The 25,633-nt window shown below is 37.0% G+C and overlaps 1 protein-coding gene across 8 annotated transcripts; it reads left to right on the forward strand.

The window, feature by feature from the left end:
• Nucleotides 1-574: 574 nt before the first annotated feature.
• On the forward strand, nucleotides 575-22,331 carry LOC106875621 (uncharacterized). Of its 8 annotated transcripts, none has more exons than XM_089359533.1 (4): nucleotides 583-676; nucleotides 8,422-8,469; nucleotides 16,694-16,866; nucleotides 17,180-22,331. In XM_089359533.1, the coding sequence occupies exon 4, from the start codon at nucleotides 17,327-17,329 to the stop codon at nucleotides 22,037-22,039; it is 4,713 nt and encodes a 1,570-aa protein (XP_089215659.1). In that variant the 5' UTR covers nucleotides 583-676; nucleotides 8,422-8,469; nucleotides 16,694-16,866; nucleotides 17,180-17,326; the 3' UTR covers nucleotides 22,040-22,331. The 8 variants fall into 8 exon arrangements, with proteins under 8 accessions (XP_014779327.1, XP_089215658.1, XP_089215659.1 ...); XM_089359534.1 differs by having other exon boundaries at nucleotides 16,694-16,779; XM_089359535.1 differs by lacking the exon at nucleotides 8,422-8,469 and adding an exon at nucleotides 2,900-2,963 and having other exon boundaries at nucleotides 601-676; nucleotides 16,694-16,779.
• The last annotated feature ends 3,302 nt before the right edge of the window (nucleotides 22,332-25,633 follow it).

Genomic DNA, 25,633 nt, shown 5'->3' on the forward strand with positions numbered 1-25,633 from the left:
GTAAATGAGATAAAAATTCCATTAAAAGATGGAATTTAATTTTTATTTTTTTTACAAGAATTATCATTTCGTGTGTTTGGCAAACTTTAATACTGAAAACTGTCTGAAAGGTACAATGATGATAAGATATGAAGCTAGGGAATTTGAAAAACATGGATTTTTGTGAAAAAATAAATAAATATATAAAATAAAATAATGTAAATTACAAGAGTTTCGGAAAGTATGGTATTATAAAATGAAAGATACCGAAAAAAATTTCATTTTAATCACGGTTCCTATCCAAAAGCACGGTAAGATGGAATAGGGGATCAAGAAGTTTGAAAAACAGTTTGTTTCTTGTTTGTTTGATATTTTTAATCCGAATTTCATGTTTAGAATGTGAGACATAAAACGATCAAATATGCTGAAAAATTTTATTCATGATAGTTATTCCGAAAGTTTATATATACATATTTATACACATACATCGTGTGCGACGTTTTAGACAACTAAGTATCATCAGCAATGAGAGAGAATAGAAAGAAAAAAAAATGATGTGTTACCTTTTTAATCATGCGGAACTTATTCCAGTGATACACCGGCATCTTATGAAAAAAATAATAAAGCGTATACACACATACACAGAAGGAAGACAGTTGATTTGTTGATTAATCGTTACAGTGTCATGGAACCACAGGTAAATAGAGCCGAGCTCTCTCTTTATATACGTTCTATCGTAAAGAAACCAAACGTTGCTTAGATATGTGTTAAAATATTTACATAGGTTTTAAATTTAATTTTAAAACAGGAGTATCGTTTTTCTTTGTTGTATTGTTTATTTAATCATACAAATACATATATTTATATACACACACACATACACATTCTTCTCTCCAAAGTACATTACAACTGACCAACGAAGCTCACTCTCCCGCTCCTAGACTGACCTCTTATTAGGCCTCCCTCATATATTTTGCTGGACTTCTGAGATTTCGTATGAGAGGAAGTCTCGTTGCTTGACCACCACCGATCCACTTCCATTTTTTATGTAGACGGCGAAACTTTCTTAAATATTCATAAATAATGTCACATTATATTTATTTTCGGTTTTGATTTTTCTCGTTTCTGCTTTTATATCGCTCCACTTTATTTCTTTGTATCTTTAATTAAACAAGATCCCACACACACACATCCTCCCTAATAACACCAATAAACAAACAAGGCAGTTATTGTTTAGCCCAAGGTTAGTTTGTATTAAATAAAAGAAATTTTAAAAAAGGAAACGTTTCAGCTGTAACCATCCCACTTTTTTTTTCTCTTAGAATTTTGTATCTAGGATCATATATGTCCAATGTTCCCTTCCTATTTTATGGACGGAGAAGTGTGAATTGAGGGACATTGAGCAGCTATGTCTAGATCGTCAAGTTTCTATATACAGGCTCTCTTTCCTTGTCTCATTGTTTGGCTTGACTGCAATAAATAGATAGTTTTTTGTACTTATATAGCAACAACGCCGGTACAAAACACTTTCATCCGAATTGTTTACAAATCTGCATATACGACGTACAATAGATGCACATGCATATCTATCTATCCATCTATCTATCTATCTATCTTTTTGTATGTGAGTGTATATATATATATAATGTATGTATGATATAAATATATGTATATGTGTGTCTGTATATGTATATATGTGTCTGTATATGTATGTACAAGGTGATTCGGTATTTAAATGATATATTCAAAATTTTTACTATTTATTTCGTTACAATTCATATATATATATATATATATATATATATATATATATATATATATATATATATATATTAATACTACCTTTACTATTTTGCTGACTGCAAATATTATACACACACACACACACACATTATGTGTGTGTGTGTGTGTGAAAATGCCATTATCAAAACATGAGAGTAGTCATTGGCTTAGAAATAGCACAGTATAATGGTAATCCTGCTGAATTGTCTAGGTATATATTGATGAACCATTTAGGGCTGTCCAGCCTGCTGGCACTATGAGCAGAGTACCCTTTGACTATCTCTCGTGAAATCTTTGAGTTGTGGTAGTCAACTGGGGTGGGGAGAAGGACCTTGGACTGTGTGGGTTAATGAAAGTAGTGAGGAAGTTGGTGAATGCTGTGCTGAAGAAATGTTCAGGAGGCATAGAGAAAAAATGGTGAGGCAGACATACATTAAGAAGCTCAACTAAGCCTCAGTTATTAAATTATTTATATTAAATACTGAAGGAGCATTTGAATCCACCTATATATATATATATATATATAATCCAAGAGAGTTAGGAGTTGAGGATTCAACCCACTAAGGGATAGTATCTAGAGATAGAATGGGGCATGCCAACGCCAGGCCGAAACAGCTGTAAGTTTCTGTCCCTTCTCCAATTGCTAAATGTCCTTTACATTTGAAATCTTAATTGTTAATATGACATGGTATGTCATAAGTGTCTGTATATTGTGTTTTTTGTCAATTTAGTTATAAAATAGATTAATCAACGGAATACATTGTCTGCAAGTCGATGGGTACCGCATATTCTCCTCCATTTTCTCATTGCTATATATATATATATATATGTGTGTGTGTGTATGTATAAATGGCAATTTTTGTCTGTGGCTATGTGTGTGGTGTGTGTGTTTGCGAATTTGTTACTTTAACTCCTCCGAGTCTACCCAACCAATCTTGATGAAACTTGACATGTGCATGGGGCTTATGCCCATGCGGTCACTTATGCACTTACGAATTTAAAAAGAAACTATAATTTGTAATCATCATCAATTTTTCAAAAATCAATAGGACATTTCAATGCAAATTCTCATATGAATGTTATTTTCTGCCATAACTTTTAAAGTTTTCAACCAGTTTTGTTGAAATTTTATACACAGATGGAATATGCACTATGGATGGGCTGAGACAAATAAATCTTTACCTAGGCCACTCAAGCAAAGTGTAAGATGATTTTTGATTAACAAAATTTGACCTAAAATGTTGTGGGGTTAAAATGTTCATCAATTATTTCAGCATTCTCAGTTTGCTGTAATATGTATTTTCTTGACACTTGCACTTAAAATTGTCGGTTCTAACTTTTCTCTCAGGGTGCTTATACTCCGTCATGAATGCACACTGACATTACACATCCAGCAGAGCATACTAGCTTCATTTCTTTCAATTTCCAATATATATCTATATATATTATACATATATATTGTATTCTGATCCCCTTTCCTTGTGAGTATGCCTAGCATTTTGCCACCATCTCTATCCTGCTGTCTCCCACTTTCTCTCTCTTTCTCCTGCACTTCCCTTAGGTTGGGTAATCATGTATTTCCTTTGTGGTAGCGCACTTATTTTTGTCATCATTCCTGATCTCTCTCTCTATCTCTCCCTCTCTCTATCTCTTTCTCTCTCCAGGGAACCTCGTACTTCTCTTACTGCAAGACACCTGTTTCTGTCTCTCTGTCTCATTATAACCTTTCATCATCCAACACAACATCGCCTTCTCCAATGCCTCTTGAAAGTTTCTTTTTTTTCTTGCAAGTACTTGGTGACCCTGTCAGTGCAGGTGCCACTTAAAGCCACCAGTCCACACTGTAAAGTGGTTGGTGTTCGGAAAGACATCCAGCTATAAAACCTTTGCCAAAACTGACCTCGCCTGTGCTTGTGCCATGTAAAAAGCACTTGTCAAAACAGTCACAGAAGCCTGGTGCTGGCTTCTGCCTGGCCACCTCTTGTGAAACCATCCCAGCTATGCTAGCAGGGAAAGCAGGCATTAAACGATGATAATGATTATATATATATAATCATCATGGTGTGATGTATGTATGTATGTGTGTATACATACATACACACACACACACACACATATATATAATAATAATAATAATAATTTCTCTCTATATCTATAAAAACTTCTGTTGAGTTACTTCAGTCCTACATAAACTACTAATAATAATAATAATAATAAAGGGTAAAATCATAAATGATTTTAACCAAGGATGCAAGATAACCACACTAGTACTTAATAAAATGCACCTAGTACATTCTGTTAAGTGGTTGGTGAATGAGTGGAGACACTATAAGATCAAGAGGACGTTTTAGTCTTAAGGACATGCCAACATCTCAAGTGCAAGTATCACAATAAAATTCATCCAGTATACTCAATAGTGATTGATACTAGGAAGAGAATCTGTGCATGGACTCTGACGATGATAACATTAAGATCATTCAATTTTTTTACAGTCGATCTAGAAAAAGCTGCAAGTCAAAGAAGCATAAATAAAGAAATGTGTAAAGTCCATTATTTCTGCCTTTTCTTATATGTCACTCTGTGAAAAAGACCAGTTTAACTGGGGAATGCAACCATGGATTTACAAAATTGACTAGTTATAGACTTCAACCTTGGAACTTGCCCTAGGATTACCTGGAGTTCTTTACTAATCTGAAAATATCTTGTTAGGCTGCGCTGTAGTTTGCCCAAATTGATAATCCTTTATTAATAACTCTTTATTCTATTGTGTGCGCATGTGCAGGGTAAAATATAAAGGCCCAGATCGGTCACGAATGACCATGGTATTGCACCTAGAAAATCATCCTCTGAAGCACAAGTCCGGGCAAGGTTGTTTACTGAAGACCAGCAGTTGCCCATGCTTACCAGCCTCCCCTCTCCGTGCCACCAATGTTGTTCAAGGGAAAGGCAAAGGCTGATACAGCTTGGCACCAGTGACATTGCAACTCATTTCTACAGCTGAGTGAAGTGGTGTGATATGAAATAAAGTGCCTTGCTCAAGAACACAACACACAGCTTGGTCCAGGAATCAAACTCTCTACCTCTTTATTGTGAGCCTGGTGCTCTAACCACTGAGCCAGGCATCTTCTGCATATATATATATATATATATATATATATATATATATATATAAAAGATCCAAGGATCGAGGTGTAGGAAAAAACACACACACACACACACACATATATATATATATATATGCGAGTAAAAATAAATACAAAAAAGGGGGGGGTTGTATGATTGTGTATAGAGGAATATATTATTTTGTTTAAAAGAGTTCCAACACTGTCTGTTTTTTATGTTTTATTTATATTCCTGCAGAACCAATGTGGGGTATAGAATATGGAATATACAATATATAATATAATATACAATATATAATATAAAATAAAATAAAATAAAAATGGATGGCACCATGAAATAAAGTATTGAATGTAAATGAAATATTGAGTGTTCAATATAAAGGATCAAATATATAAATATAAGTATATAAAGGCGACTCGAGTTTCAGGGCTATTTCCCTCCGTCATGGCCGGTATGACAGACTTTAACAGACTATATATATATATATATATATATATATATATATATATATATATATATATATACACACACAGACACACACACACACACACACAGACATACATCATCATTGATGTCCTTTTTCTATGCTGGCTTAGGCTGGATGGTTCAACAGAAGCTAAAGAGCCAAAGGAATGAGTCAAGCTTCAATGTCTGCTTTGGTATGGTTTCTATGGTTAGATGCCCTTCCAGTTCACAGAGTATACTGGGTGGGTTTTTTTTGTTTTTTTTTTCCACACCACTGACACTGTTGAGGTCACCAAGTAACTCATAAGACAAGGCCTTTCAACTGAGTGTGGGGGGGGGGGGTGTAGTATTGAGGGAGGTTTCTTTATGCCAGGTACTGAGAGGTTGAAGTAGATAGAGGGACAGGCACAGTGTCTTGCAGAAGAGAAGACATTTGGCTCAAGGTTGTCACGCAGTAAGACTGAACCCAGAACCATATGGTTGGGAAGCAAACTTATTACCATACAGCCTGGTTTACACTATTTACATAGCTGTGCAATTCAACAAAAAGAGAACAACAGAATAAATATTAGACTTAAAAGAATATACTGGTGTCAATTTATTTGACTAAATCCTTTAACATAGTGCACCAGCATGGCTACAATCCAGTGCCTGAAACAAGGAAAAGAGTGTTGTGAAGTGAAATGCCTCACAAATCATCTCTTAACCTGTGAGTTTATTGACAAACTTAAGGACTACCCGTGACTATTAAGTGATCAGGAGTGTGTGTGTGTGTGTGTATGCTTGGGTTGGTTCATTCTTTTGATACATTCTCGACTCTCTTGCATTCATTTAGGTTAAGTATCTTAAACTTAAAGACTGCTTCTGATAGCAGGTTTAGCAGGTGTTGGGGTACTTTGTTAATCCTTAATGTTTTCATAGCTGTCTTAGGTATTCATTTTGTTCAGTTGAATGCCATAAACTTTAGGGCTACCTGTGTTGATATCTTCTCTTAGCTTCTGTTATTTCTTTCAGTCATTGGACTGTGGCCATGCTAGGGCACCACCTTGAAGGGTTTTAGGCAAAATAAATCAACCTCAGTACTTTTTTTTTTGTTTTTTTTTTTAAGTCTGATAGTTATTCTGTTTGTCTTATTTGCTGAACTGCTAAGTTACGGGGACATAAGCAGAACAACACAGGTTATCAAGAGGTGGGTGGGTGGGTGGGGAAGCAAGTACAAACAAAAGACACATACATAGATACATACACGCAATACATATATATACTCTTTTACTTGTTTGTCATTTGACTGCGGCCATGCTGGAGCACCACCTTTAGTCGAGCAAATCGACCCCAGGACTTATTCTTTGTAAGCCTAGTACTTATTCTATCGGTCTCTTTTTACCGAACCGCTAAGTTACGGGGACGTAAACACACCAGCATCGGTTGTCAAGCGATGTTAGGGGGGGGGGGGACAAACACAGACACACAAACACACATACATATATATATATATATATATATATATATGATGGGCTTCTTTCAATTTCCGTCTACCAAATCCACTCACAAGGCTTTGGTCGGCCCGAGACTATAGCAGAAGACACTTGCCCAAGGTGCCACACAGTGGGACTGAACCCAGAACCATGTGGTTGGTAAGCAAGCTACTTACCACACAGCCACTCCTGCGCCTATATATGCATACAACAACCTTCTTTCAGTTTCCCTCTACTAAATCCACTAACAAGGATTTGGTCAGCCCAGGGCTATAATAGAAAAGACACTTGCATAAGATGTCACACAATGGGCCTGAACCCAGAACCATGTGATTGGGAAGCAAATTTTTTACAACACTGCCCCACCTACGTCTATATACTTGTTTTTCTTTTCTTTTTTCTTTGTTATCATTTAGGCATGTTGGCTTTCTGCAAGTGCTTCAGATTTAATGTTGTCAAGTTATGCGACTTGTAAATACAAACAAGACTTAAAGGTTCTCTCTCTCTCTCACCAACACGTTTTCACCAGACACTCCTTTAGTTTCATGTGAAATTACTGAAATAATTTCTCGTTAGAGTACAATAGCGAACATTCTATTTACTTTTACTACTATGATATCTTGGTCACTGTGTGTGTATGTTATACGTTGTTTGATGACCCAACTTCGACGTTCAGTAAATGGATGGGTTTATTTTATTATATATATATATACATATAAAACTAGAAACACACCTATATTAATATATATTCTTTCATTCGTTCGTTGTGAAGTTGCATAAGTGACTCAAGAACGTAGAGTTCCGTGTGTCTGAGTTTGATAACTTAGCCCCTGATCATCAAAGACGCTCCGGACATGACCACTCCGTTGTTTTCATTTTGCAGATATAGTATACTTGAGATTACGTTACCAAGTGTAACCCCTCCTTATTATTGAAAGGCGTTCCACTCGTGACTAACCAGTCTTTTTTGTTTTTTTGTTTTTAAAGAAAACATTTGTAATTCTACGAATACACTGTCCAATGTGACACGTGATCTTACATTTTGTAAGACTGTTAGATACGAATCAGTGGAGTTTTGGTTTCTATTTCTAGCAGTTCAAACGACCACATTGTGACTCCTTGTTTAAGTGCTTGTAAATGGGAAAGGATTGGTGTGTACGCGCCTGTACTTGTGTGTGTGTACGTGCGTGTTGGCGATAGTGTTTGCAACAGCGAGAGAGAGAGACTATGAAAGAAGGTGATGCGATACGATATGTGTGGTGTAATGCTTTGATGTGTGTACGCGTGTGAATTAGCTACACCTTTGTGCGGTTGTGAGTGGGTGTCTCACATAATTAGTGAGACAGTGTAGTGCAAAAGAGTTTGTAGTTCTCGTGGTCTTTTTCAGTTGAAATCTCGATATATATTTTATGTCTGTATAGGTGTGTACATGTATGTGTGTGAAAATAAGAGTATTTTTGTGAGTGTGCTTGAGAAAGAAATTTTATGCAATACGCGTGTGTGTGTGCGTGTGTGCATGTCCAGATAGGTGTTCGTATGTTTGTGTGTGTGTATAACTATTTATTTATTTATTTATTTATTTATTTATGTGTTTCAGCCAAGTGGCTGCGGTCATGCTGGTGCACCACCGTGAGACTATGATCGTGTAAGTGAAACCATATGAAATAGCCTCCTGTGTGTGTGTGTGTGTGTGTGTTATTTGCATACGTTTGTATTTACTTTTTTTTTCTGGTTTCAGCCAGAGATTGCTGCCATGCTGGAGCACATGTACGAGTACCTCATGCTTGTGTAACTATTTGTTTCAATGGTTAGATTTGACTTTATGTGTATATGTGTGTAGATATATATATATATATATATATATATATATATATAGATGGATAGATAGATAGATAGATAGAAAACTGTTTTTAATTTCTTGACTGTGGTGGTGATGATGGTGATAGATTGTGTGTGAGTTTCTAATTGTTTCAGTGTGTGCGTGTGCGCGCACAATACACGGGTGTCTATGTGAGTGCATGTATGTGTGAGTGTTTGAGTATATTTGCGTTTTTATAAGTATTCTATGTGTGTGTGTGTGTGTGTGTGCAGTAGGACGTGCTGCGCCTTTACAGTAATGTGACACATGACTCGGGGAAAACAACAGTGTCTGTCAAAACTACCCTCCTCCCCTTCTTTCCTCTCTGCTTTCATCACGTTGTTTTTCAACCTTAAATCGGGACTTTTTTTTTTTTTTGTCACTACTGCGAATGGACAGACAGTGTGAGCCTTTTAATATAAGATACCAGGCACATACACACACCGTCACCTTAGAACATAGTACCAAATAGATCGGAGCAAAGAGCCAGATGAGTAGTTTAGCCGAGGTAAGAATTAGTTTAGCCTTCGATAGGGAAACAAACTCCCATACCGTATAATTCTTCTCTCTTTTGAATTGTGTCTTTCATAGCTATACAAATACATACATACATTTCTCTCACTCCCTCTCTGTCTCTCTCTCTCGCACACACACACACACAGAAAAATTTGAATTAACAATCGAGAGGAAAACTATACTAACACCAAGATTCAAATTATATATATATATTATAAGACCATCTATTACATATATATTGTATTGTATCTCGGGCGGGTCAGCTGATGGTTCACTCCGTCGCTTCTCTGATTATTATTATTATTATTTTTTTTTTTTTTTTGTTAACCTGTATGTGTGTGCGATCCTTAAGGTGACAAGATCTTTTTTTTGCCACCTTGAAGGATCGATCGCACCTAAGGAAGAAACTCGGTGTGGCTGGCGATGATGGAGAAAAATCATCAGGTTGTTTATTTATCTTTTACTTGTTTCAGTCATTTGACTGCAGCCATGCTGGAGCACCGCCTCGAAGGATTTTAGTTGAACAGATCGACCCTAAGACTTGTTTTTTTTTTTAACTCTAGTACTTATTCTATCGGTTTCTTTAAACAACCAACACCAGTTGTCAAGCGTTGGTGGGGAACACACATACACACACACACATATATATATATATCAGGTTTCTTTCAGTTTCCGTCTACCAAATCCACTTACAAGGCTTTGGTCGGCCCGAGGTATGTAGTAGGAGACACTTGCCTAAGGTGCCACGCAGTGGGACTGAACCTAGAACCATGTGGTTGTGAAGAAAGCTTCCTACCACACAGCCACGCCTGCGCCTCTTACCGTCCCAGACGGTGGAACTCAAGGTAGAAAAAGCTATAAATAAAACAGTGTAAACATTAGTTTCGAATTTTGGCACAGGGCCGGGAAGTTCGAGGAAGCGAGTAAGTCGGTTTCCATGGACTCCAGTATTCAGTTGATACTTATTTTATCGACTCCGACAGGATGAAGGGCAAAGTCGATCTCAGTGGAATAGTAAAAAAAAATAAAAAATAAAAAAACCTTGGGTGGGAAACGTTGGACACGAACCCACATTTATATATGTGTGCACTTCTCTCCCCCCCTCTCTCTCACACACACATTCACTCATTGAGTTGCAGGAATGGTTCAATGCTGGATCAAATAATGTGTTGTCTAGTATTTCAAGTTTTATCCATCTGCATTAGTTCGGGGTTCAAATTGCATTCCATCCAAGGGTGGGGTGTATTTTTGCAACTATTTCCTCCTAAATAGAATTAATAACCGAGAGCCTATATGTACTACAGTTTAGCGAATTAATAATACACACACCCTCTCATCTAAATTCATAACTGTTTATCAATCGAAAATATTGTATTAATGTGTAATGTGTCATTCACGATAAAAGAGCGTCGGGCAAAGTGTCTCCAAGTCCTTAGTTATGTCCCTTTGCATTCTGGTTTCAAGTCCCACTGAAGCTAGCTTTACATTTTATTCTTCCGTGGTCGATAACATAAAGTAACAATACTGGGGTCATTTTAATCCATTTTTTCCCATCACCCTGTAGATTTATGTCCTAAGTTTTTTAAAGAATCCGAAGCGCAGCGAACAACGATCAGTGCAATATTTAAGTTACGTTTCTTTGGTCAACTCTGCTTTTTTGTCTATCTGGAATCGATCAAATCTATACCAGTTGAGTACTGAGGTCCGTGGTACAATGACTTTGTAGTTTGTCAGGACACTGCTTCTTTCAAATATAAATACTTCCCATCTTCCACCACAACCTTCTCTCACTCTTACTTCCTGTTTCCGTTGTGACTGTAATTCAAAGGGTCAGCCTTGTCACACTGTGTCACGCTGAATATCCCCGAGAACTACGTTAAGGGTACACGTGTCTGTGGAGTGCTCAGCCACTTGCACGTTAATTTCACTAGCAGGCTGTTCCGTTGATCGGATCAACTGGAACCCTCGACGTCGTAAGCGACGGAGTGTCAACAACAACAATTCCCTCTATTAACCTGAGCACTATATAAGATAAACTCATATGTATTGTTAAGGTGACAAGCTGCAGAATCTTTAGTATAGTGCACAAAATGCCTAGTGACATTTCTTCCTACTCTTTATGTCTTGAGGTCAACTTTACCTTTCATCCTTTCAAGATCAATGAAATAAGCGCTTGTTGATTTCTAGGGTTGGTGTCTCCCTCGAAATTTCGTCTTTGTGCCTATAGTAGAAAGAATTATTACTATCAAAATAACTTTATTATTAAACTGATGTTTGGAATAAAAAGTAACAAAGAATTTTGATAAGTTTTAACCCAGGGTTTCTCAACTGGGGTCCATATAAGATTATTGGGGTCCACGGATGCAATATAGTAAATTGGGGTCCGTGGTAATTTTTCAGGGGCCATGAAAAAATTTTGCTTCAGACCAGTAAAGTTCACATGTAATAAACTGGTTATACATTCACAATACACAAAATATTTTAACAATTTTTATACAAGTCCTAATAATATTTAATTATGAAAACACAATAGGATTTTCTAAACATCAAATGGCTATGGGAGTCCACCCAAGTAAAATAGGAATCAGAGGGTTCCATAGGTAAAAAATGGTTGAGAACCCTTGTTTTAACCGTTTAGCATGCAGTTTACTTTATCAAATATAATTTATTCACATTGCTTTGAATTAATCATGTACCATCTTACAGCTTCATGACTTCATCCTTGTGGCAAAATTTGAAACCGTTATTATTATTGTTGTTGATATTATTATTATTATTATTATTAGCAGCAGCAGCAGCGGTGAGCTAGCTGAACCATTAGCACATCAGACAAAATGCTTAGAGGCATTTCATCCATCTTTATGTTCTGAATTCAAATTCCACCGAGGTCAACCTTGCCTTTTATCCTTTCAATAAACTAGATACCAGTTCAGTAGTGGAGGTGAGGATCAATGTAATTAACTTATCCTCCGCCAAAATTTCAGGCCTTGTGTCTATAGTAGTAGGTAGAGCTATATCTTGCGATTAACAGACACATTTGTCCATTCCTACGCAAAATCAAAATCGTCATTGTCCCTATTGTAACTTCATAGCAAAATCCATACCGGCACTGAAATTACATTCATGTATCCGTCACAAATACAGCTTCTTTCATTTAACTGATCTTATCAAAGTTACTTCCCTTCACTTGTTCTTTATTTTTAAACTTTTCAAAATTTCTAGAGGGAGGTTTTTGTAGTTTTTTTCTTTGTTTTGCTATTTTCACCCTTTTTTTTTTGTCTCTTAATTTCTTTCGATAATCTCAGCCAATCGAAGTTATTCAATTGACTATTTTACATATGTCAAAGCCTATTGCATCTGTCAGACTGTTGACCTGCCAGTCATTCCTGTCACCACCATTAATAGTATCAGCAGCTGCTGCTGCTAAGAGAACCAGCAACAAAAATGTCTGCTCACCTGAGATTATTAGCTTGAATATATGTAACAGTTTTGTTATACACATTCAGGTAAATACAATGTGATGGCTAATGAAATTTGATACAGTGAACTGGTGAAAGAATGTTTCATGGGGAATAAGGGAATGGGATGTCTAGTTATTTATTCATTTTCCCCTTCTACTGTTTTTTCTCCCTTTTATTTTATTTTATTTTATTTTTTATTTTTTTAAGTGGTGACTGTGTGCAAGGATGAAATGTCATGCTGTTCCTCTTGTCACAACTTCAAATATATGAAATACTGAGGTAATAGCTGACTACCTGCTAGATCACATGACTAACAATCATATGGATTGAGATACTTCATCTTGCATTCAAGTCAGTATATAATATAAATAAAGCAAAAAATAAAGCCATACTAAACATGTAACCTTTCCCACGAAATTAGATATTACAACATACGCGCACACACAAATGAGCATATTTATATGTATGTACATACATATATATAAAAATGAGCATATATTATATAAATGAATATATATATATATATACACACACAGCATTAGGAAGGGCATCCAGCTGTAGAAACTTTGCCAAATCAGATTGGAGCCTGGTGTAGCCATCTGGTTTCACCAGTCCTCAGTCAAATCGTCCAACCCATGCTAGCATGGAAAGCGGACGTTAAACGACGACGACGACGACACACATACACACAGAGTCATGCAGGAAGTAAATAGACACCTTTAATTTTCAAAATCTTTTATTTAATATGCAAAGCAAACAATTGAAATGTAATTGATAGGTAGGACTACATACTTAAGTATTTAGTTGACATTCCCTTTGCAGTTTTTAATTCAGAAACTCTTTTTGGCATTGAACTGATGAGCTTTGTGATTGTCTCTTGTGGAATTTCTGCCCACTTTTCATGCAACAATCGAAACAATTCATCTTTAGATTTAGGTTTCTGCTGAGTTTTTCGTATAGCTTTATCTAATATGCTCCAAAGATTTTCAATTGGGTTCATGTCAGTAGATTGGCTCAGCCAAGGAAACGTTTTGATCCCATTTTCAGTCAGCCATTGGTTGATTCCTTTTCGCTGTGTGGCATGGAGCCCCATCTTCCATGAATAAAAACTCATTTTTCATTATGTTATCGTGTGAATACATCGGAAGTAGCCCTTGCTTAAGTATTTCAATGTATTTTTTAGAGTTTATTGTTCCAACACATTCGATCAGCTCAGAACGACCAATGCTGGTAACAGCTCCCCATACCATTACAGAGATACCGCCATGTTTTACAGTTGGTTGGAGTCGTTTCAAATCAAATTCATGATTGGGAAGCCTCCAGACCCAAACACGTCCACTGTCTGAAAATAATGCAAATCTGGATTCATCTGACAAAGACAATGACATTGCTTCTGTGAGAGGATGAATCAAACTACGTGATCAGATTATGATGTTCTCAGAGAAAGTTGTAGAACTATTGATGTGTGATTGAGTAGACCTAGATGAGCTACAGTTTGGCTTCTTGCTCAAAAGAGGTACCACAGATGCTATCTTCTTAGTGAGGCAACTAAAGGAGAAATACTTAGTTAAAAATAAACCATTATTCCTGGTTTTTGTTGATTTGGAGAGGGCCTTGAAAGAGTACTTAGTAATCTGATGGTCATTGAGGAAACTAGATGTAGATGAATGACTTGTGAGAGTTGTACAAACGATATACAATGATGCAGTGAGTAAAGTGAGAGTTGTCAATGATTTCAGTTACAGAATTTAGCATCCTTCTCCTTCCTGTTCTTCCTTCTCCTTTTCCCCCTTCTCCTTTTCCCTATCTCCTTGTTCTTCCTTTCTCCTTCTCCTGTTCTTTCTGTTCCTCTTCCTTTGCTGCCAACAACAACAACATCAATATTAGACACCAGTAGGACCTACATACAGCCATTTGATGTGCTATAAATAGAAGCCAAGTGTCTTAAGATTCACACTTACTCACTTAACAAAATGGGACAGGAAACATTGGATAATGTAGTCCACTACTCCTCTTTAAAAAAGAAGGGATGGTCATAGCTGAAATACCTTTGTTCATAGACCTGCTTGATTAGAGCTGGCCTAGGGTTATACACCAATACCAATAAAAAATATTTACATGTATGTATGTGTATGTGTGTGTATGTACACATGTAAGTTACAATTCCTCCAGTTTTCTTCCTCCCCTCTTTTCTGTCTATGTCTAATCTATCTTTCTGAAGAAGATTAAATACTCAAAATATTAAAGACATTTCCTGAGTGTCAAACTAGCACCAATTCTGTTTTGTCTTTGAATTTCTTCATCTCTCCTTTGTGTTGTATTTTTCATTACCTCTGCACCATCTTACATATAATCCTTTCTATTATAGGCGCAAGGCCTGAAATTTGGGGAAAGGGGGATAGTCGATTACATCGACCTCATTACTCAATTGGTACTTAATTTATTAACCCCAAAAGGATAAAAGGTAAAGTCGACCTTGGCAGAATTTGAACTCAGAATATAGCAACGGGTGAAATACCTCTAAGCATTTCGTCCAGAATGCTAACAATTCTTTTCTCCTCTAGGCACAAGGCCTGAAATTTTGGGGGAAGGGGCCACTCGATTAGATCGACCTCAGTACATGACTGGTACTTAATTTATCATCCCCAAAAGGATGAAAGACAAAGGCAACCTGGTGGGATTTGAACTCAGAACGTAAAGACAGACAAAATACCACTAAGCATTTCGCCCAGCGTGCTAATGTTTCTGCCAGCTCGCCGCCTTCCACCATCTTACATATAATAAAACGCAATGTGTCTCCTTGGCCACGCTGGGGAAAGAACAGTAATACAACTAATGGAGTGGATGTGGGTGACAGTCAGAGACACTAAACGCAGACCAACTGCATTCAAATGTTTTGCTCTGAAGATGTATATATTCTAGGGCCAACCAAAGGCCTGTGATTAGATTTGGTACATGAAAACTGAAAGAGCTCCGTATGTATGTATGCACACACACACACGTATATATATATATGTATTATTTATTTATTGCCCACAAGGGGCTAAACATAGAGGGGACAAGCAAAGACAGACAAAGGGATTAAGTCGATTACATCGACCCCAGTGCGTAACTGGTACTTAATTTATCGACCACGAAAGGATGAAAGGGAAAGTCGACCTCGGCGTATATATATATATATGTATGTGTGCCTATATGTACATGTACATTATGTGTGGGTGTGTGCAGGCACACACACATGCATTATGTGGACAATATTTTCAACCAAGACCTTAGAACCATATTTGATTCTTCAAGTGCTTCAATTCTGTTTATGTTCATATATTTTCCAGATTGCTGACATTTATTAATGGTTTTTTCCGTTGTGCTGATGAGCCATTTTCTATTATTTATAAAACATTGAATGGAAATCCTACATGATGTCAGTGCAGCTTGGTGTGACTCCAAAACACTGTAATTGCCATTTGGTATCATTAGGCTAAAATCAGCATAGTAAAATAGGGGCTTTTATATGCATACTCAAAATATTTCCTGTAAATGTACTTAAAGGTTTTATATATATATACATATATATATATATATATATATATATATATATACTTGGCTGTGTGGTAAGTAGCTTGCTTACCAACCACATGGTTCCGGGTTCAGTCCCACTGCGTGGCACCTTGGGCGAGTGTCTTCTACTATAGCCTCAGGCCAACCAAAGCCTTGTGAGTGGATTTGGTACACGGAAAATGAAATAAGCCCGTCATATATATGTATATGTGTTTGTGTGTCTTTGTTTGTCCACCTAGCATTGCTTGACAACCGATGCTGGTGTGTTTATGTCCCCGTCACTTAGCGGTTCGGCAAAAGAGACCGATAGAATAAGTACTAGGCTTACAAAGAATAAGCACTGGGGTCGATTTGCTCGACTAAAGGTGGTGCTCCAGCATGGCCGCAGTCAAATGACTGAAACAAGTAAAAGAATAAAAGAGTATATGTATATTTATTTATTCTCTAATATCTTTCTTTTTTTTTCTTTTTTTCAGTCAGATTCCTTCTTATATTCTGGAGACATTGGATCCTGGAATTCTGATTGCAAGATGTCTGTTACTAATGTGATAATTTAAATGATGCAAGTTACCGTTATCCATCATCACTGTCAACATACACACAGTTTGAATATTCTTTTATTATATGCCAACTTCAGAATACAGAAGAAGTAAATAATAATAATAATAATAATAATAATAATAATTAGCTATAACCAAGCCTCATTGGCTGCATGGAGGTATTAGAGATTTTTAAACAAGCTATCAATATAATAAATTTTCCAACTTGATCCATCATCAATATGATTATTAAAGAAATTTTCAGGGTAAAATGGAACTATTTTTAAACAAAATCATATATTGAAAACAAATAATTTTAAAAGTTAAAAGATTTTATTTAATAAGGAAAACAGAGAAAGGAAACTTATGATTTTAAGATATAACTTTACCAAGATGAGAATTTATTGTCCATTTCACTTTCAGATTATCCCTTTGGGTTCATGCAGGTCCAGCCAAAATGTTTGGTTCATACTCTGATTTTTCAGGTCTTGATATAAGATCGATAGATCCCACATACTTCAACATCAACAAAAATAATAAAATTGAAGAAATCACTTCGATCTTGTTACCATGGATATGAACCAAATTGATACAAGATTGTTCTCTGAAATGGAAGAATCTTCATTCGAGTCTGTTTCTATTTATGATGAAGCTCCTCAGTTGGTCACCTCTGACACAGACCTGGCAGTTCAGTCAGTATCCTCTGACGTATCATTAACAAACTTCTTTCAGGAAACGCCAGCATCAGCTGCAACTGAACTACCATCATCCATATTGTCATCATCTTCATCTTCATCATCATCATCATCATCATCATCATCTTCCTCATCATTAACAACAGCAACACCTTCATTGTCATTGTCATCTTCCAACCAACAACCTCAGTCCCAAGCTTCACCTTCTATTATGATTGTTGATGAAGAGCCTCTTGATACTCTACAAATTACCTCGGAGACACCTTCTAAGAACACTAATGCCATTAGTGTTACGTTTTCAAAGCCAGTTCAAAGCAATGAGAATCCTTCTGCGTCTCAGCAAAACCTAACCAATGTTTCCAGTCTTCCGGATCAACAACAGGTTTACCATTCCACCGAGGCAACGAATGTTATTGCTGATGCAGCACCTTTACCCTCAGTTGTAAACGGAGGAAGCATTCAACCAGAGAAATCAGAGAAAAACTCTGAACCATCCCCTAATGGGGTTTCTCTGTCAAAGATTGATAAGCCATTCAAATGCGAGTACTGTAAGAAGATGTTTTCTCAGGCCTGTCACCTTACTCAACACATTCGAACTCACACAGGAGAGAGGCCTTTTAAATGTGACTACTGCCAGAAGGCTTTCACTCTGCGTGGTGACCTCAACCGGCACATTCGCATTCACACAGGAGAGAGACCGTTTCATTGTCCACAATGTCCGAAAGCGTTCACACTCCGTGGTGACTTGACTCGGCATGTCAAGATACACTTAGGTACAGATAAGCTATTCAAGTGCAACAAATGTGAGAAGCGCTTTACCAGTCTTCGCACTCTCTCGATGCATTGCCGGAATGTTCATTTTGAAGAGAAACGCTATCGATGCAAATACTGTTCTGATTCATTTCCTGCTCTGAGTCATCTAATAAAACACATGAGACTCCACTCACTGAGTCACGGAGACGTTTCTGCAAACAAGGTGTATTCCACAGGTGAGGTAGGCTTGAACAAGCCACTGAAGATTAGAAGAAGCAATGTAGTTCGCAACTTGGTGAATAACCAAGCTTTATCTCAGGAACAGAACAAAAAAGTTCTGCAAAACTCTTCAGCATGGTTTAACAACCAGTCAAGGGATTTAACCAATAGGCAGGGAAGCAAGTATAATTTGGACAAGTCTCTTGTGCCCACCACTTATTTCTCAACACCTCAATGTCGAAACGTCTTAGATAAGGAACTTAAAAACATTTCAAAAAACCAGCACTTAAGCAATAAAAGCAGCAAACGCTCATTTGCAGAACAACAGGATGCTGCAGCTAAAATGCTCAAGCGGTCCGAAGTTGAAGAAGTGGTCATTCTTGATGATGACCCAATAGAAGATGGCTTATCAGTCAATCAGTGCAAAGATAGGAGTAAAGACAGATCAAAGGTGTCAGGTGGAAACAGTAAGGTGCATTTGCCAATTAAAACAATTCGCAGTCAGGAACATGGAATAAAAAGAGATTCCAAGAGATTACTGATTCACAGTCGAAACTTCTTGAAGTCAAACTATTCCTCAGCCCCAAAAAAAGACCATGTCCGAAAACAGTTCCAGTTCTTTGTAAATAGCAGCAGGAATTCCATTGTTGGAAGAAGTCGGCTAGGTGTTCTTGATAAGGATGTACGGACATCCAGTGATGGCCGAGTGGCGTCAAAAAGTATTGCAATACAAACTGAAAGAGATATAGATGAGAAAAAAATGGAATTTATCCGGAATAATATTGAAAGTGCTGATCTGAAGCATGTTGCCGTGCATTGCCGCACAAAGACTGGTCAGTGGCTATTTTACTGTGAGAAGTGTAATGAGCTATCCATGAATATTGACTTCAACACATTTTCATTACTGAACTTAGCTCACCCACCAGATCCAGTAGGTAACTTAGATCATTCTCATAACCCCGTTTCTACTGCTCCCAAAACAAATGAATTGGGGAGAGAGAGGTCTGATGTCTCGAATTATGATACTTTAGATCTGAACACTGGGAAAAGTAATACCAGGAGATTATCATTAGAAAAGGAACAAACCCGAATCAGTAACAAACCAAATGTTTTGAGCAACCGAAGAAAGAACAACATGCCATCAAAGACATTCTCTTGTGACCAATGTCCTCTGCAGTTCGTTGGATCTGCTGAACTGGTCAACCACTTGAAAACTCACACAAGTCAGAACAAGCCAGATATTTATTCATCAAGCAGCAATTTGACTGAAGCGATTAAGAAAAACAGAGAACTAATCCAGATTCTCAATGGTTATTGTGATCAGTCAGAATTTGATGACCAATTCATTAACAGAAATCTGACCTTTGACCTTACAAACAGTCAGAAGTTTTCATCTGAACTAAATGATTCTCAGTTCAGTTCCAGTTTTGCAGAAAACCTTTCCCATAGTGACCAGTTTGTTAATCTTGATAGCTATTGTGGCAATAACGAAGACATGGTGCTTCTTGAAGAGATTTCCACAACCAACACCAACACCAACAACAACAACAACAGCAGCAGCAACAATAACAACAGTATTGAAATGAACTCAGTCATAGATGTTGGTAGTCAAGACAGGCTTGGAGTAAATTCTCGCAACAAAACCTCAAACTCCATCAGTAACTTTGATGTAAAATTGTCCCTAGTAAATGATTGTTCAGAACTTTCTCAGGGTAACTTCAAAAATGACAGTGGCGCTTTCCTAACTGTAGACAAATCTCAAGAACTTTCTCGAAATGATATCCTGGCATCAAGAAAAGACCAGTGTGATAAAGACATCAACTTCATGACACACAATGTAAATTTTGATGGCCAAGCGGGAGCAACTTATATAGAAGAGAATGCTTACACAAGCAGTCAGTCAGTGAACCAACGAAGCACAACATCATCGACATCATTAGCAACAGCAACACAAAATGAAATCATTAATGACATTACTGTAGATCTGAATAAATTTCCAGTGACAAGTGAATCCAGTACTGACCTGCAGCAAAACTTCTTTTGTATTGACCAATCTGAAAGTGACCATGATTCACCTCTTGTCATAACATCTGTATCTTCAGGAAACCTTCCTAATGCAGAAGACTCAGCCAGCTCTGGACATTCTCTGTACACCTGTGAGTTTTGTAAGGTTAATTATTTAACCGTTGACAATTTTGTTAACCACATGTCAGTGCATGAAGATAAAAGATTGTTTAAGTGTATGATATGCCATATCTACTTCTCCACTGTTGATTCATTCACAACCCACTTCAGAAGACACACACCCAGACCAAATTTGAAATCAAACTCTTCTGTTAAAATCGATAATTTGGAGAAAAGTTTTCAGAAGCAAACAGAAACAAACTTGGAGACTGCAGGCCAACAAAATTCCCAGAACAAAACCTCCAAGCAGTTCAGCAGGGATGGCTTATTTCAATGTAAAATCTGTAGTAAGCAATTTGATAATTACAGCAGTTTGGAGGCCCATCTGAAGAACCATACTGAACAAAGATCCCTTCCAAGTTCTGATTTGATGACAACTTCTAGTTTGAGAAGTAGTAAAGACTTGAGCCCAGATATCCAAAGATCAGAAGCTTCCTCAGAAAAGGCCCAGTCACTTGCTATAGTTAACCAGTTTCAATGTGATCAGTGCTTGTCTACATTTCAGCATAAAAATGATTTTATTTCTCATTTGAAAACCCACATTGAGAATTTGGAGTTAGCATATAACCAGACTGAGGAGGCAAACAGTTTTCAAAATGTGGACACTTTGTATTTTATTGAGAAATGTAAAGAAGAATACACAGAACCTACTCAAACAGATCCTTTAAACTGTAAAGAGCTCAAACCTGCCACAAGTCAGGAGAGTTCTTTGAGTACCGCATCTACTTTAGCTAACAGTGTTGCTGCTACGAACAGCCCTTACTTGTGCAATGTTTGTAATCAGTCATTTGTTGAGCGTCTGCATCTTGTTAAGCATTTAATCACACACATTGGAAATAAACAGGTACTGAACAGCAGTTTAAGAAACCTAGACAGTTCACCAGTGACTATTGAAAATGTAACTCAGGTACAGAACGACAAATTGTACAGTTGTAAACACTGCAACAAAGTGTTTACTCATATGCACCAACTACTGAAACATATGGCTGTGCACAGAAAAACCAAGTCTTTTGTCTGTCGCTTTTGCCAAAAGGAAATAACACTCTACAAAGACTTCATCAACCATCTGAAAATTCACACAGGACCTTTGCAGTGTCCTGTTTGTCGAAAAACATTTTTACATTCGAGCCTTCTCAAATCACACGTTCTAACTCACAACATTGAGAAAGCATTTGCTTGTCAGTACTGTGATAAATCTTTTGCCCAATCATGTCACTTAACACAGCATATACGCACACACACGGGAGAAAAACCATTTGCTTGTTCATATTGCCATAAAGCTTTCTCGCTGCGTGGCGACTTGAATCGACATATTCGTACACACACTGGCGAGAAACCATACAAATGCACACTGTGTGAGAAAGCTTTTGCATTAAAGGGAGACTTAACCCGACACAAAAACACTCACAAAGCTGAAATCATATTAACATGATAAACACTTAATTTTGCTACACCATACCATATATGGCAGGAATTTTAAAAATTTTATGAAACAAAAAAAATTTTGCAGTCTATTTATTTTTCTTCAAAAAAATTTTTTTCTTTCCTTTGTTGCTTGCCAGTTTAGAGCAAGAAATTAGTTTTTGTAGATTTCTTGACGGGTATATAACATGACTCTTGTGTTTAGGAATTGAAACAGTGCTCACTTACTTCTTGAGGGTTAACTCTGTTCAAACCAAATACAAAGAGGTAAATTGCAAATATATATATATTTAAACCTTTCACTTGTTCTTTTTCTTCATTTGTGTGTGTTTGTGTGTATATTTTTCTGTTATTTTAAAATTTACTTTGTTCAGATTTTTTTTTAACCCAACTACAATTATTGTGTCACCAAAACTACAATCTTGGTCTGACAGTGGAAATGGAAGTGAAATAATCTATTTCTGACATCTGGTTTGTTGATGTAAGGAAACCAAGTTTCTGGAATTTCTCATTAAAAAGCACTGGTGATGGTGTGACATAAAAAGCACCCATTTACACTGTAAAGTGGCTTGCTTTACAAAAGGCATCCAGCCATAGAAACCAAGCCAAAACAGACAATGGAACCTGGTCTTGCCAGTTCCTGTCAAGCCATCCAACCCATGCCAGTATGGAAAATGTTGATGATATATATATATATATATATATATATATAATATATCATATATTATAATTCCTTCATATATAACTATAGGACACTGTAGTCTTTTAAAATTTTCAAACATTAGTTTATGACGTGTTGCATGTTGCCATTTGATATAACAAGTGATGCACAATACTGCAGCTGTTGCAGTTTTTGCACATAGGGTGTCTGTTGTTCAAAGAACATATTAATTCTTTTTTTTTTTTCAAAGTGGTTTTTGTTATGTTAAATAGCAGGGATCTATCTTCTGGAAAATTGATTGTTTTTATTGTTTTCTAATGATATATATGTATTTGTTTTTAAAAGCTGCATTTTTGTGCATTATTATGGCAGTACAATGAGAAATATTTGCTAATGTGAGTTTTTTTTTTTTTTGCAATAGGTAAATAGACACAAGTATTGGGATTCTGATCAACACATTTTAACACGCCTCTCCACTTGTTGCCATCATTTGGCTTCTCTTTTATCCATCCACCCATTATTCATGATAAAGTCATAGTAGTAGAGTCCTCAAGCATCTTCCCCATAGAGTTCCATCAGAAGCAACCATCATTAGACTTTCCTGCTGGATTCCCAAGTTTGACTAGCTGAGATTGTGGATATTATCCATCCATCTTGTCTTTTGTCTACTCTTTTAGCTCAACTTGAAGAATTCATCGTGATTCTTTCCTGTGACATTTTAATCACATGTCTGTACTGCTGGACCTGTGACCTTTTAATGTGGTGATGCAGTGACTCGACCTGGAGAAACTCTCTGATCTTCAAGTTATGCACCCTGTCAAGTAATGATCCTTCAGAGGAACTCCATTTTGGCTACTTGTATTCATAATTTTACTCGACAATTACCCAACATTCATGACCATAGGTGAGGATAGACATGAAAACTGAACAGTTTCCCTCTTCTGAAGACTCCTACTTGTATTTTTTTAATACTTTTTCACTCAACCATTATTCTTTTTGTGCTTCACATCCCTATACTGTTACTATCATCTCTCTCATACACTTTACAAATACTTCTGGTGCCTAACTTTTCTCTCAGTACACTTGTGCTGGCTGACATTACATATCCATCAAAGTTTGCTCACCTCATTTCTTTCAAGCTTTCCAATATCCTCCACATTCATCACCCTTGCCATGTTAAGCCTCATACAATCCGTTCTTTCATTTGGAGAGTGAGCACTTTCCTGTCAACAAAGATCATAATTGTCTGAATTTTACCTTCCTTTCTTTGTTTCAGTTTCCGTCTAGCAAATTCACTCACAAGGCTTTGGTCAGCCAGGGGCTTTATTCCAAGGTGTCACAGTGAGACGATGTGATTCACACACTCACACCTGTACACTCTTCTGGGCAATTCAAGTTTCATTTTTCAGGAGCTCTTCCTGATAATTACTCTTGTGTATCTGTTTCAAATGAAATCTCTCTTCTGTCAGCCTAAGATCCTACATCATCTTTTGTGTACTCCTTTTATGCATATTGAGCATTGCTACTTCCCCGTTGGTTGTTTTGTTTTATTTTTCTGCTAACACTTCTCCATTTACTAAATTAACCTTTACTACTCTTAACTCTAGATTTTGTTTCTACCTTTGGAACTTTTCAACTGATTCAGCTATGAGTGTACATGAGTTCTCACCAACAACCAGTTTTGAACTCTTCTCTTATGGCTTGGAGAAGTATATAAAAATGAGTGGACTGAGTCCTAATGGACACATTCTTGCACACTAAATTCCATTCTGAGCCTCATTACTCGCTTCCACTTTGCTAACAACAGCTCTGACCCATATTTACACAACTTCCACAAACCATTCCTTTCTGCCCAAGCTCCATTTTGTCTGTATTGGCATGGTTTCTATGACTGGATGCCCTTCCTAATGCCAACCACTTTATAGAGTGTGCTTTTTACATGGCACTGGCATGGGTGCTTCTATGGTGTACATGGCACCAGCACATGTATAAATATATATAGAGATGCATATGAATGAGGACAGTTGCATCAAGAGGAACCGATCTCTAATTGTGGGGTGGGTAGACCCAGGAAGATGTGGGACAAAGTGGTGAGAAAAGACCTACAAATGTTGGGACTCACAGAGTAGGGGCAGGGGACCAAGACTGCTGGCGGTTTGTTGTGCTTGGAAAGATACGTCAAGCTAAGTAAAAGTGTGGTTACCCTTGCAACCCTCTCCAGCTGACCGTCTCTAATTGTACTGCACAAAAGTACCCAGTACACTCTAAAGTGGTTGGTGTTAACAAGGGCATCCAGTTGTAGAAACCATGTCAAAACAGACATGGAGCCTGAACAGCCCTTCAACTGGTCGGCTCCTGTCAAACTGTCCAACCCATGTTAGCATGATGATGATATATATTTATGTCTAGCAAATTCACTCACAAGGCTTTGGTCAGCCAGAGGCTTTATTCCAAGGTGTTACACAGTGAGATGATGTGATTAGGAAGCAAGCTTCTTAATCACACACCTATGCCTGTACCTAATATGTAAGCTAGAATTTATTCAATCCAACAAAAATTACTGAAAACACCCCACCACCATCGCTTCATAGTAGGGGGACATGAACCATAAAGCTGGTGATAGTGCAGCCACATCTTATGAAAGTTAATGCAGAGGTTGGATTTCGGTAAAATAAGTACCAGTAATATATTATTGATTATTGTGATATAGTGGCTAAAATGCTTTATACCATTTATTCTGCATTGCTTTATATCTTGAATTCATAGAAAATCTGCTTCAATAAACACTGTCCTACCTATGCAAGCATGGAAAAGTGGATGTTAAAACAGTTATAATGATGATGGATGAGATGTTTCGTGGCATTTGTTTTAGTTCTTTGTGTTCTGACAGCAATGACACTGTTGTTATGCTGTGCCAGTCCAAGTTGGTGGCCTTTTCCTTGG

The sequence above is a fragment of the Octopus bimaculoides genome, chromosome 11 (genome assembly GCF_046866305.1).
Source record: "Octopus bimaculoides isolate indiv1 chromosome 11, ASM4686630v1, whole genome shotgun sequence".
Lineage (NCBI taxonomy): Eukaryota > Metazoa > Mollusca > Cephalopoda > Octopoda > Octopodidae > Octopus > Octopus bimaculoides.